Source organism: Lolium perenne, chromosome 2 (genome assembly GCF_019359855.2).
Source record: "Lolium perenne isolate Kyuss_39 chromosome 2, Kyuss_2.0, whole genome shotgun sequence".
Lineage (NCBI taxonomy): Eukaryota > Viridiplantae > Streptophyta > Magnoliopsida > Poales > Poaceae > Lolium > Lolium perenne.
The window spans coordinates 96,034,269-96,047,195 of NC_067245.2; the positions used below are offsets into that span (position 1 = coordinate 96,034,269).

At 43.9% G+C, this 12,927-nt stretch overlaps 1 protein-coding gene across 1 annotated transcript; it reads left to right on the top strand.

Annotated features, from left to right (window-relative positions):
- The first annotated feature begins 3,504 nt into the window (after nucleotides 1–3,504).
- LOC127333319 (wall-associated receptor kinase 3) lies at nucleotides 3,505–11,955 on the top strand. The gene is made up of 4 exons (XM_051359708.1): nucleotides 3,505–3,636; nucleotides 3,890–4,787; nucleotides 4,883–5,026; nucleotides 10,600–11,955. Exons 2-4 carry the CDS (start codon nucleotides 3,899–3,901, stop codon nucleotides 11,799–11,801), a joined length of 2,235 nt encoding a protein of 744 aa, XP_051215668.1. The 5' UTR covers nucleotides 3,505–3,636; nucleotides 3,890–3,898; the 3' UTR covers nucleotides 11,802–11,955.
- The last annotated feature ends 972 nt before the right edge of the window (nucleotides 11,956–12,927 follow it).

Consider the following 12,927-nt stretch of genomic DNA (forward strand, 5'->3'; position numbering starts at 1 on the left):
GTTAAGCGTGCTGAGAATAGAGTAGTGTAGGATGAGTAACCGATCGAGATGTGACCAAGTCTAGAATTTAACTAAAGATTAAGTGTAACTTGTGTTAGAAATAGTCCAAGTGAGAGAGTAACGAGTCAAACAATTAGAAAAAAAATTAGAAAAAGAAAAATAATTTTGGAAAATAATAGTTAGTCCCGGTTAGGTTTATGAGCCGGGACTAAATGTTCTCTAGCCCAAATGTCGAGACTAAAGGGTTCGCCTTTAATTCCGCCTGGCTAGTCCCGGTTTTCCAACCGAAACTAAAGCGCCTTACGAACCCGGACAGAAGGATCTGTCTCCCTCATGGACGTACGCAGAGGGTGGGCCACGCCCACCCTAAATTTTCTGAAATTTTTTGTACTATCCCTAATCTGTTGCTTCAGAACGTGGCCCAGTTCCTTTTCCCTGCGTATTAATCGTTCCAGGCTTTCAGTGTCGAGTGGTCGAGGCTGCTATTTTCCACTTTGTGCCCCCCAAATCTCCAATACGGCTACTGAAGTACTGAATAGAAGATTCAATTGAGTTTTTGTATGACTGTATTCTGTCCACTTTGTATGCTGTATTGGCATAGAATAAATTGGAATTTGTGTCTAGAAACTGAACACAGGAACATATTTTTCAACTAGAAAAATACATGTTATATTCTATCATGTAAAACTCTTCTCATGTTTTGAATTATTTATAGTATTACAATTGTGCTCATTTGATAGATTTGTATTGAACTTCCATGTTGCCAATCGATAGGCGAAAACTCACATCAAACCCAGGCTCATATGCTCATGCTTCAATAAAAAAAATTTAATGAACAAATTAAAAATTGTTTTTTTTACAATGAACATGATAATGTGTTATATCTGCGAACAACATTATGGTGAGAAATTACATGTTTGATGTTATATGCAAAAATAACGAAATTTTGTTCTAATTAGAACATTTAGATTTGTTGTTTACAAAACTGAAATTTATCTTTTTTGCGCAGACCACAACATATATCTTTTATCGTAGAATTTATGCATGCTATTAGAACACATGTTCATGTTCATTAGACAAAAAATTCAAATATTTTAAATGTTATTGGCTATTTTTTTAGATTTTGTATTCAAGCAGGAGCATATGAGCTTCAGAACATAAAAAGCATGTCCATTTGACAAAATTTTATCACAGCCGTGGAGTGCAATTTTTGAGGTGTGCACACCTTCCACTTTTTTCCTGCGTCCGCCACTGGTCTCCAGTAGTGTGACGGTAGCGACGTGAGGATTAAGTGTAGGTCGGAAGGAAGAAGAAGGTGGAAAAAAGACGGCTCGGTGAGTCTTCTGCGTGAGTGTGCTTGCTCCATGACACATGAAGCGTCAACTAGAAGAACATGATATATCCTCTATATCGTACACTGACGCGATGCGATAGACTTGGCAGTTAGGTGTTTTCTGGATTCCTTGTAACTTTCTAATGATATTCTTCTGGTTTTCTGGTTTTTCCATCACAGAGTTTTCTGGTATGGTCGGGTTTTTTCTGTAAAATTTTATAACCCGAACTTATCTGAAGTTTGATTTTTTTTTCATATTTGAACACTTGTCAAGCTCAAATATTTTTTAAACTAAATATTTTTTTACACTGAATCTTTATAGTTTGAATATTTTATAAACATGAACATCGTTAAAATACGAACATTTCTTCGATTCAAAAGTTTTTTAAATTTTTTGAAAACCATGAAAACGGAAAGGAAAAAAAAAACTGATCCGCGTCCGATGAAGGGTATTCATCCAGTTTCCACAATAGCCCTCGTGTGCTGCGGGGAAAAGAGCCAAGCCCATCACAAACAGGCCGAGTTCAGTTTACCCCGCACAGCATCGCATCTGTACATTGCCAACGAGCTGCTTCCCTCCATCGTGAGGTTGAAGATGACTGGGAAGTTGGCTTGGGCCAACTTGGCTTGTGTTGAGCTGCTGCTGGGCTGTTTGCGTGGAGAGAAATGGACAGGAGAGTTGGGCTGGGTTAGTAACTATTTTTTTCAGTTTCTCTTCTCAAATTTTATTCACAAACTCTTTTGCATTTTTTGAAATTAGTTTCAGGTTTCAAACTTGGATAGAAATACAAGAAACATTTCACTGGCCCTCCTAACATATATTAGAAGGTCCAGTTATTTTTGTTTGTAAAGTTGAAACCATTTTGAAAGCATTAAAAATAGAGAAAGATTTGCAATTATTAGGGTTTTCACATATTTTCTTAATGTAATTTTCTTAGGACATAATGATGCTCATGATGCACAAACAACCCTAATTAGGTTTAGCTAAAACAGGGATGTTACAACCAAGCACCGGCTTTCTGGTAGAGCTCACATATAACACCTGAGAGGTCTCAACTTCTACCTAACAAAGGACAACTAAGGGAGGGATCCATCCCCTTTGGTCAACCTTTTCTTTATCTCTTACAACCTGTAAATTAGAAATCGTCTTTTTGATCCATTCAATGCGGTGTTGAATGATTGGTTTCGGTGAGGAAACTTCTTATCAGGAGGATCCAAAGATGTTTCTTGGAAAATAACACATGATAAAAGACTTGACCACGAGTCTGCTCCACTTATTTTTGGGACGGAAAGACGAAGTACGTTTGCCATGTGCCCATGTTACTTCCTTTGACTAGTACGTACCCGAACGTTCAACCGTTGACGTCAACAGCTCAGTGTGTACAATAGAAAAATCGCAGTGCACGTACGTCTCTCCTCTCAGCCGCCGCCTAAACCCTAGCCGTCTCCAGTTCTTCCTCCTCCATAGATTGGTTCCCCCTCCTCCGGTCGGCTTCGCCGGCGTCGGGAGGAGTGGGGAACCCGATCTATGCGTGGAGTTTCGAATTAAAGTATTGTTTTCATTAGATTATGTTAGGATTTTGGTAGCCGTCTTCTAGTTGGTTTCCCCTCAATGGAGATGGCATCGTCTGCAATAAGTGATCTTCAGCCTTTCGTTCGGCGACGAGATCTTCTTCCCGGCGTCAATGGTGGTGTTGAACAATCACAATTTTCTAGGTATGGGCCTTCGGATCTTGCTTCGCCAGATCGATTTTGGATCTTTTGTCGTTGTTGCCGCGAGGAGGATTATCCTCGCAGTTTTTGTCCCGGCTGCTACGTCCTCGACAAAGCTAGTCGGTTATTATTCCCTGACATGCTGGTGTTGGTACTCTTGCCGATGTTGTATGACTGCTTTAATGGTTGCTTGCGTGCACGCAGCCTTGGCATTGCGGCTCAAAAAATTATGGGAGAACTTTCGTCGGTATCTACAGGTTTATGGTTCGTTATCTATCTTTGGCTGCCTTCAGAAGAGTACAAGATTGTGTTCTGGAAGAAGAAAGAAATTGAAGACCTCGAAGATTTGTTATTATCTTTTAGACTTTATTTTGTAATCGTTGGAGTCAGTTCATGTATCTCTACCATGTATTATTTGTTGCTATGAATATATGTGGTATTGATTGTCAAAAAAAAGAAAAATCGCAGTGCTGCCTGTTCTTCAGAAAATCAGAACACAACTACGGAAGCAAACTTTAGGAAAGACAGATCCTCGAGCAAAATTAATACCTCCAGGATACGACGAGACCTGAACCTCCTTGTTATTTCAGGTGAGTTTTATGTAGAAGATTTTTTCTAGAATTTCCATTTGAATCAGCTGTCGGTTCGTTTTCCACTTTGAAGGTTGGATGCTAGAAAAACTGGGTGAATGCCTCAGTATTTAGAGTAATCCCCTTGATTTAACTAACCAAAGTTATCGGTCTAGATAAGGTGCCATAGACTGTAATATTGTTACAATACATAGCCTCCAATTTTATATGCTACCTTGATTTGGCTGACATGTCATGCTTACTTATTCTCCAGCTAAAGAATATGCAAGTGTTCTTGCGGCTTGGCCTCTGTCTGCTATTGCTCGCGGCACAATATGCCCCTGGAATCGCAGTTCCTAGTTCAGAGTGCCGAAGGCAGTGTGGCAATGTTGAGGTACCGTATCCATTCGGTATCGACCCCGACTGCTCGCTCGGAGAAGGTTTCGACCTTACTTGTGAGGTCCAAGATGGCGATCACAGGCCATTCAGGGGCGCCTTTGAGGTTCTCGACATTTCCTTGACTGAAGGCACGACCCGGGTGCTCAATTACATCCTAGGGTTCTGCTACAGCACCTCTACCGGGAGCATGGAGTATTTTGGCCGTTACGGGGGATTCAATGAAGGGGATCCTTCTTCTCCCTATCGTCTCTCCGATGTCCAGAACAGGTTCACGGTCCTCGGTTGCAACGCCCTTGCCTCCATCTCGGACCCTTCTGGTACAGGCTACCAAGGGTATGGTGTTGCAACCTGCCGCAACCAGTCAGACTTAGTGGATGGATCTTGCTCCGGTATCGGCTGCTCCCAGACTACCATACCAAAGAGGATGTACTACTACCAAACAACTTTCTTCCACTCGGTCAACACAAGTCAAATATTTAAGTTCAACCGGTGCAGCTATGCCGTCCTGATGGAAGCAGAAGCATTCAGGTCCAACACCACGTACATAAACACCAACAAGTTCAACGAAACATACCGTGGACGGGTGCCTATGATGCTTGACTGGGCTGTGAGAGATGTGAAGTCATGTGATGTTGCAAAACTGAACAAGACGGGAACTTACGCATGCCTCAGCAGCAACAGCAAGTGCGTGGACTCCACCAATGATCAAGGATACATTTGCAATTGCACCAATGGGTATGAAGGCAATCCTTATCTTCGAGACGGATGCAAAGGTACATATATTTGTCAATCAAATTGCACTTTGGATGTAGGGGTCCATTCATCTTGTTTAAATATATAATACTTCATTTTGCTGATTGTGCTGCAGATGTTAATGAATGCAGTCACAACCCATGCCCTTCGGATGGCTTTTGTCGCAATAGCGTTGCAGGGTACCGGTGTTCTTGTCGAGTTGGAAAAAAATATATCAAAGAAAGCAATACGTGCAGCCCCGACACCGGCTTAATAATAGGTAACAAACAAACAAATCTGGTTCCTAGCCGGACATATTCTAACACAATGTCATGAAATAAAAGAATAGTGTAAACCAGTCATGCATCTAATGTGCCAATCGGCCTGTTAAGAGATTACATGATGCTTCATCTGCGTAGCAGCTTTCTCTTGTTTTTTCTTATTTTTCGATGGTTGATTCTTGTATTTGTTAGATGTGATTTGGCGGAACGTACCGTGGAGCTGGGTACGGTTGCGTGTTATATAGTAGGGCACAAAAGCCGTATAGTACATGATAGGGTATCCGTATACAAGTCATACGGTATACACAACTTACATCTAACACTCCCCCTTAATCTAAACCTTTTGAAAGGTTGAGATTACGCTTAAACTCATCTAACCTCTTTACAGGGAGAGCTTTTGTGAAGCCATCAGCAACCTGATCCTTACTAGAGATAAACCTAATACCTAGAAGATTTTTAGCAACTCTTTCTCTTACAAAATGAAAATCAATCTCAATGTGTTTGGTTCTAGCATGAAACACTGGATTTACAGATAAATATGTAGCACCTAAGTTGTCGCACCAAAGACATGGCTTTTCCCTTAACTTAACACCAAGTTCAGCAAGAAGAGCTTCCACCCAAATTAACTCAGCAGTGGCATTGGCCAGTGCCTTATATTCAGCTTCAGTACTTGATCTTGACACAGTGTCTTGTTTTCTGGCACTCCAAGAAACTAAGTTTGGCCCAACAAATATAGCAAAACCTCCTGTGGATCTCCTATCATCAAGAGAACCTACCCAATCTGCATCTGAAAAAGCACCGAGAAATGTGGAGGAAGACCTTGCAAATGTAATTCCAACTTTCAATGTATCAAACACATATCTAAGTATACGCTTGACTGCTGTCCAATGATCTGTAGTTGGAGCATGAAGAAACTGACATACTTTGTTAACAGAGAAGGCCAAGTCCGGCCGTGTCAGAGTCAAATATTGCAGAGCTCCAACAATACTTCTATATTGTGTACTATCTTCAGGGCCTAGAGGCGTACCATCATAAAGAGACAGTTGTTCTATAGAGGACAGAGGTGTAGGTGTAGCCTTGCATCCATTCATTCCCACTTTTGCAACTAAGTCACGTGCATATTTTTCTTGTGTCAAAATCAAACCATTAGGAGTTCGGTTTACTTCAATACCAAGAAAATAGTGTAGATCACCTAAGTCCTTGATAGCAAAATTCTCATTTAAATCTCGAAGCAAACAAGTAATAGCATGGTCTGAGGAGCTTGTTACTATGATGTCATCAACATAAATAAGCATGTAGATGATGATACCTGACTTGTTATAAAGAAACAATGAAGTATCAGTCTTTGAGGGAACAAACCCAAGAGCACACAACTTGGAACTGAGTCTTGAATACCATGCTCGAGGTGCTTGCTTCAACCCATAAAGAGCCTTATCAAGTTTGCATATGTAGTGTGGTACAGAAGAACTTTCAAAACCTGGAGGTTGTTTCATATAAACTTCCTCTTCCAGAACACCATGAAGAAACGCGTTCTTGACATCTAGCTGCCGTAGACTCCATCCACGAGAAACAGATATAGACAGAACAATTCTGATAGTAGCAATTTTGACTACAGGGCTGAAAGTATCCTCATAATTAATGCCATACCTCTGTTTGAAACCTTTTGCAACAAGGCGTGCCTTATACCTATCAATAGTACCATCTGCCTTTTTTTTGATACGATACACCCATTTGCAATCAATTAAATTTCTGCTTTTACTTGGAGGAACAAGGTGCCAGGTCTTGTTGTCAATCAAAGCATCATATTCATCTTGCATTGCTTGTCGCCAATTGGGATCATTGAGAGCTTCCACAAGAGTGCATGGCTCACCTGTAGAGGACAACATGCCATATCTAACAGTTCCATCAGTATACTTTTTGGGATTTCTTATACCTTTCTGAATACGAGTGCGTGGTTCAGCAGGTGGTGCAGCAATAATAATTTCCCCCCTGGCTGCAGCCACAGAAGATCTAGAGACAGCCCCAGATTCTGTGGCAGAAGAGACAGAGGGAGCAGCGCTGGCAGCGCCAGATGGCGAGACAGGGCTGGCCGGTGGCGTGTGTTGGCCACGCGCTGTCGGAGACAGCGGCGGGGACCGCTCTGGCGCTGCAGGTGAGGCGCCAGGTGGCGGGCTGGCAGAGGATGCGGGCGTGTGGCGAGCACACGCAGGCGGGGACCGCTCCGGCACGGCGGGCGAAGCGCCAGATGGCGAGCCAGCAGCGGGCGGAGGTGTGGCGGGAGAATCCTCCTCGGGATCAGAGGACGTCAGGGAATGTTCCTCTGCATTGTTTTCAGTGCCAGTTTCGTCATTTTCTGGCAGATCATCATCTTCAATTTCTGAGCTGATTTCAGCTCCAATTTCAGCAGAATTTTCAGCAGCGCCTTCCGCATCCTGTAGGACATGAACAATAGGCACAATAGGAGACATATGGTTATCAAAATTACGTGCACCCTCATGCGATGATGATGAATCAGTGTTGGATGGAAGGAGTAAAAGTTCCTTTTTGAGAAGAGCACCGACATTGGGATGTAGTGAGGCAAAAGGGAACACATTTTCATCAAAGACAACATCACGAGAAATGTAGATGCGACCAGTTGACACATCTAGACACTTAACACCCTTGTGAAGAGGACTGTAACCAAGGAAGACACATTGCTTGGAGCGGAAAGCAAGTTTGCATTTGTTATAAGGGCGAAGATTTGGCCAGCAAGCACAACCAAAAACTCGGAGAGCATCATAATTTGGTGTAATGTGAAGAAGACGTTCCGTGGGAGTCTCAAAGTTTAGAACTTTACTAGGGAGTAAATTAATGAGAAAAGTGGCAGTGAGAAAAGCTTCGTCCCAAAACTTAAGAGGCATAGATGCATTGGCAAGTAAAGCAAGACCAACTTCAACAATATGACGATGTTTTCTTTCAGCGGAGCCGTTTTGTTGATGGGCATGAGGACAGGAAACATGATGGGTAATGCCGACTTGCTGAAAGAATCCATTCAGTTTCTCATATTCACCACCCCAATCTGTTTGCATGGTAACTATTTTCCTATCAAACTTGCGCTCAACAAGCTGTTGGTAATTGAGGAAAGCTTGATAAACATCAGAACGCTTCTTAAGCAAATATATCCAAGTAAATTTACTAAAATCATCAATAAAGCTTACATAGTATGCATGTTTGCCCACAGAGAGAGGAGCAGGGCCCCATACATCAGAGAAAACTTGTTCTAGAGGAGCAGTGGAGACACTAGTAGATATAGAATATGGCAACTGATGACTCTTAGCTAACTGACAAGAATCACAAATATATGGGGTACTCTCATGGGTGTAAGCTATTTTATTTTTCCTAAGAACTTGTTGAACCACAAAGGAAGATGGATGACCTAAACGACGATGCCATGTAGAAGATGATGGCTTTATTGCGGCGAAGGCAAGCTTGGAGGTCTCATGAAACATAGGCACCAGGGGATAGAGACCACCATAGCAGGGGCCCCTAAACAGGATTCTTCGAGTTTCCAGGTCCTTGATTAAGAAGAAGAAAGGGTGAAACTCAATAAAGACATGATTATCAAGAGTGAACTTATGCACAGACAAAAGATTTTTTGATGCATTAGGGACATGAAGGATGTTGTTAAGATCAAAGGAACCATGAGGGGTACGCAAAATTGAATTACCAATATGACTAATGGGCATGCCGTTACCTTCAGCAGTGCGAACCCGATCTTGTCCATTGTACTTGTTGGCGATGTGCAGCTTGTTCAATTCACTGGTGATATGATCGGTGGCACCTGTATCAGTATACCAGTTTGTGTCCAATCCATAGGATGCAAGGTGTGCACCCTTATCTCCTTTGTCTCCCTTGTCTTTCTTGTCATCAGAGTAGTGCCACCAACAATCCGAGGCGGGGTGACCATGGATCTTGCAAATTTGACACTCAGTATCAACATAGGGAGTGGGGGCGCGGTCACGGCGTCCACCCCCATCGCGACGCCGCGTCTATCATCACGGCGATCACGATCGCCACGGCGGTCATCACTACGCCAAGATCCGCGATCATCACCACGTGCAGAGTAGCGGTCATCATCTCTGGGGTGGCGGTAGCCACCACCTCCACTGCCCCCGCCACGGTGAGGGCCACGGTCAGGGCTACGACCACGCGGAGAAGAGTAGCGACGCTGAGGAGAGGTCCGACCACGGGAGCGTTGCTCACGGTCACGACGGGCCAGGTTTGCAGAGGAGACAAAGGTGCCATTTTCTTCAACGCCATTGCGCATGTCATAGGAGGACAGCTGATCATAAAATTCATCCAGGGTGGTGCCATGATTTCCGTTGACTGTGGTAATGAGAGAGTTGTACTCAGTCTTGTCAAGACCATGGAGTAGATAGCCAAGAAACTCATCGTCCTCAATGGGATTTCCAAGAGCAGTAAGTTCGGATGCAAACCCTCTCATCTTTGTGTAGTACTGGTCCGCAGTCATGGTGAGCTTCTTGGTGTCATTGAGCTGTTCACGCAGGTGTTGGGCCTTGGTGCGGGAGGCAGTTTTGAACATGGCGTTGATGGTGGTCCAAGCTTCAGCGGTGGATTCAACGCCAAGAAGATGGGAGAGGATATCCGGGGACAGCGTGTTCAAGAGAAACCGGAGAACCTGCTGATCCTTGGCCATCCAGGTGACATAGGCCGGGTTCTCCACGGTGACCTTCTTGTTTTCAATGTCGTCGACTTCAACGAGCTTCGGCGGGGCGCGATCTGTCCCCTCAAGGAGAGGCATCACATTGGCACCACGGAACGCGGGGAGGACAAGGGCCTTCCACAGCAGAAAATTGCCCCGAGTAAGTTGCTACGCCGGAGGAGCTCCAAGGGCGGCGGCAAGACCGGGGGTTGTTGATGACGAACTCATGGCGGCGGCGGCAGATGGCAACGTCGGCGCGGTGGGCTAGGGTTTTGGCTGTTTTTGGTCGTGGGTTTCTTGAGATCAGCGGCGGCTAGGTGTATAGCGGTGTGATTTGTTGTCGTAGGGCGGCGGCGGTGGCTTTAGGGTTAGCACACGGCGGCGGCAGGTTTTTGGTGTGGGTTTTTGATCGCGGTGACCGTAGGAAGAGAACTACGGCGACGGCGGGACGTAGAGGAGGCGGCGGCGGCGGCTCGAAGGAGGAGCGGCGGCGGCGGCGGGTTTTGGATCGGCAGCTAGGTCAGGGAAGAGCCTGCTCTGATACCATGTTAGATGTGATTTTGCGGAACGTACCGTGGAGCTGGGTACGGTTGCGTGTTATATAGTAGGGCACAAAAGCCGTATAGTACATGATAGGGTATCCGTATACAAGTCATACGGTATACACAACTTACATCTAACAGTATTGACATTTGAGTTGTAAACTTGGAATGATCGCTTTACTATAAAAGGCTGTGTGCATCAACCAATGCAGAGGCCGGGGCACACCCCATTTCGAAAGAAAAAAAGAAAAATCTAATGTGCCAATGTACATCAACTATTTATACTTTTCGTCTCCTCACCAATTCTCTCTTCTAATGACGTTGTTAGGAATCGCAATGGGATTATTTGGTCTAATGGTTATCGTCATGATCACTGTCTTCTGGGGACAGATGATACTTCAAAAGAGAAAACTGAATATAGTAAAACAAGAGTATTTTCGCCAACATGGAGGCTTGCTTTTGTTTGATAGGATGAAATCAGATAAAGGTCTTGCTTTCAATGTATATTCGGAAGCTGAACTCATACATGCCACTGACAACTTTGACAGCAGCAGAATACTAGGAAAAGGAGGCCACGGAACGGTCTACAAAGGGATAACAAAAACAAACATGCCAGTTGCAATTAAAAGATGTGCAGTAGTTGATGAAAGACAAAAGAAGGAATTCGGCCAAGAGATGCTCATTTTGTCCCAAATCAATCATAAAAATGTTGTTAAACTCTTGGGTTGCTGCCTTGAGGTGGAAGTTCCAATTCTGGTCTATGAGTTTGTCCCAAATGGTACACTATTTGAGCTTATCCATGGCAAGAACCAAGCATTGCAAATATCCTTTAGCACTCTCTTAAGGATCGCCCATGAAGCAGCCGAAGGACTGAGCTTCCTACATTCATATGCGTCTCCCCCAATAATTCATGGTGATGTGAAAACTGCCAACATCCTTCTTGATGACAACTACATGGCCAAAGTGTCGGACTTTGGAGCCTCCATTCTAGCCCCATCTGACGAAGAGCAATTTGTCACAATGGTTCAAGGTACCTGTGGATACCTTGATCCTGAATACATGCAAACATGCCAGTTAACGGACAAAAGCGATGTGTATAGCTTCGGAGTTATCCTTTTAGAGATCCTCACTGGCCAGTTGCCACTGAAGCTCGATGGGTCTGAGAGGCAAAGGAGCTTGTCGTTAATTTTCCTATCTGCTATGAAGGAGAATAATCTGGATGCTGTGTTGGTGAGCCATGTGAAAGGCCAAGAGAGCATGGAGTTGCTGAGAGGACTCGCTGATCTGGCTAAGAGATGCTTAGATATGTGTGGCGAAAATAGGCCATCGATGAAAGAGGTCGCAGACGAGCTCAACAGATTGAGGAAACTTTCACTGCATCCTTGGGTACGGCTCGATGTGGAGACAGATGTGGAAGGCCTTCTTGGTGGAGAATCTACAAGTAGTTATGAAATAGAATTAAGTGGGTATCCCATGAGCGAAAGTGAGAATCAACCCATAAACCCAAGAAGTTCCTATTATGAAAGATGAGTAAGAGTGTAAGACCTTCGGTACTTATGTATTAAAGCTATTACTTAGAGATACAAATGTTTTGTTTCTGAAAAACATGTGTATTATAGTTTTTTATACATTGAGTGGGCTAGATGCATGGTTGATGGCGAGGCCAGGGGTAACAGAGCTTTCATTATCTGAAAATGTGTTGTATTTTCGGTTTGCATAGCTGTATTTGATCCGATCACATGTTTTCGAAAAAGGGCGTTTTATTACTCAAAAGGTTTGACGTAATACACCCGGCCTCTGCGTAGCTAGGATACACATAGCCGTTCAAGGTTACAGTAACACAATGTTCATAACAAAAGAGGTCTCTAGAATGAAAAAACATATCATGGTGCAGGAGCTTTAGCAAAGGGTGTCCGGAGGTGATACGCAATGCTATGAAGGAAAAAACTGAATGTACGGAACGAGACACTGAATGAGAAATACCTGGGTATGCCTTCAGATGTGGGGCGTTCTGCCCAAGGAGCTTATAAGTATTTGAGTGATCGTGTCTGGAAATGGGTCCAAGGTTGGCTCGAGTTGCTCATGTCAGCCGGTGGGAAGGAAGTGTTGATCAAGTCTGTGGCGCAAACAATCCTCATCTTTTCCATGTCATGCTTCAGATTACCATCAGGTTTATGCGAGCATATTAATAGTCTGATCCGTAATTCTGGTGGGGGAGCCGCAGAGGAAAGAGGAGAACATGTTGGGTTGCATGGAAAGACATGACACAACCCAAATCTGATGGTGGCCTAGGCTTTCGCGATATTGACCTATTCAACCTAGCTTTTCTTGCGAAGCACCTCGAGAATACTGCTTTTTTGGAGGCACAATTGGTGCAAGAATATTAAAAGCAGTATATTTCCCGGAGGATGCTTTTTTGGAGGCACAATTGGGAACTCATCCATCCAAGATATGGAGAGCTATCATTGATGGAAGAGATACCCTGAAACAAGGGCTTATACGGCGGATTGGAACGGGTGGGATGACACATCCATGGAATGATAACTGGTTACCCCGTGATGTGATGATGCGCCCTATCGCATGTAAGAAGAATAATCCGCCGGTTACTGTTGATGCTTTCATAGACACCTCGTCGGCCAGGTGGAATATTCAGCTA

Coding starts and splice junctions, on each gene's coding strand:
- LOC127333319 (XM_051359708.1), top strand. CDS start 3,899: ATGCAAGTGTTCTTGCGGCTTGGCCTCTGTCTGCTATTGCTCGCGGCA. Junction 4,788..4,882: donor TCTTCGAGACGGATGCAAAG/GTACATATATTT, acceptor ATTGTGCTGCAG/ATGTTAATGAATGCAGTCAC. Junction 5,027..10,599: donor CGACACCGGCTTAATAATAG/GTAACAAACAAA, acceptor TGACGTTGTTAG/GAATCGCAATGGGATTATTT.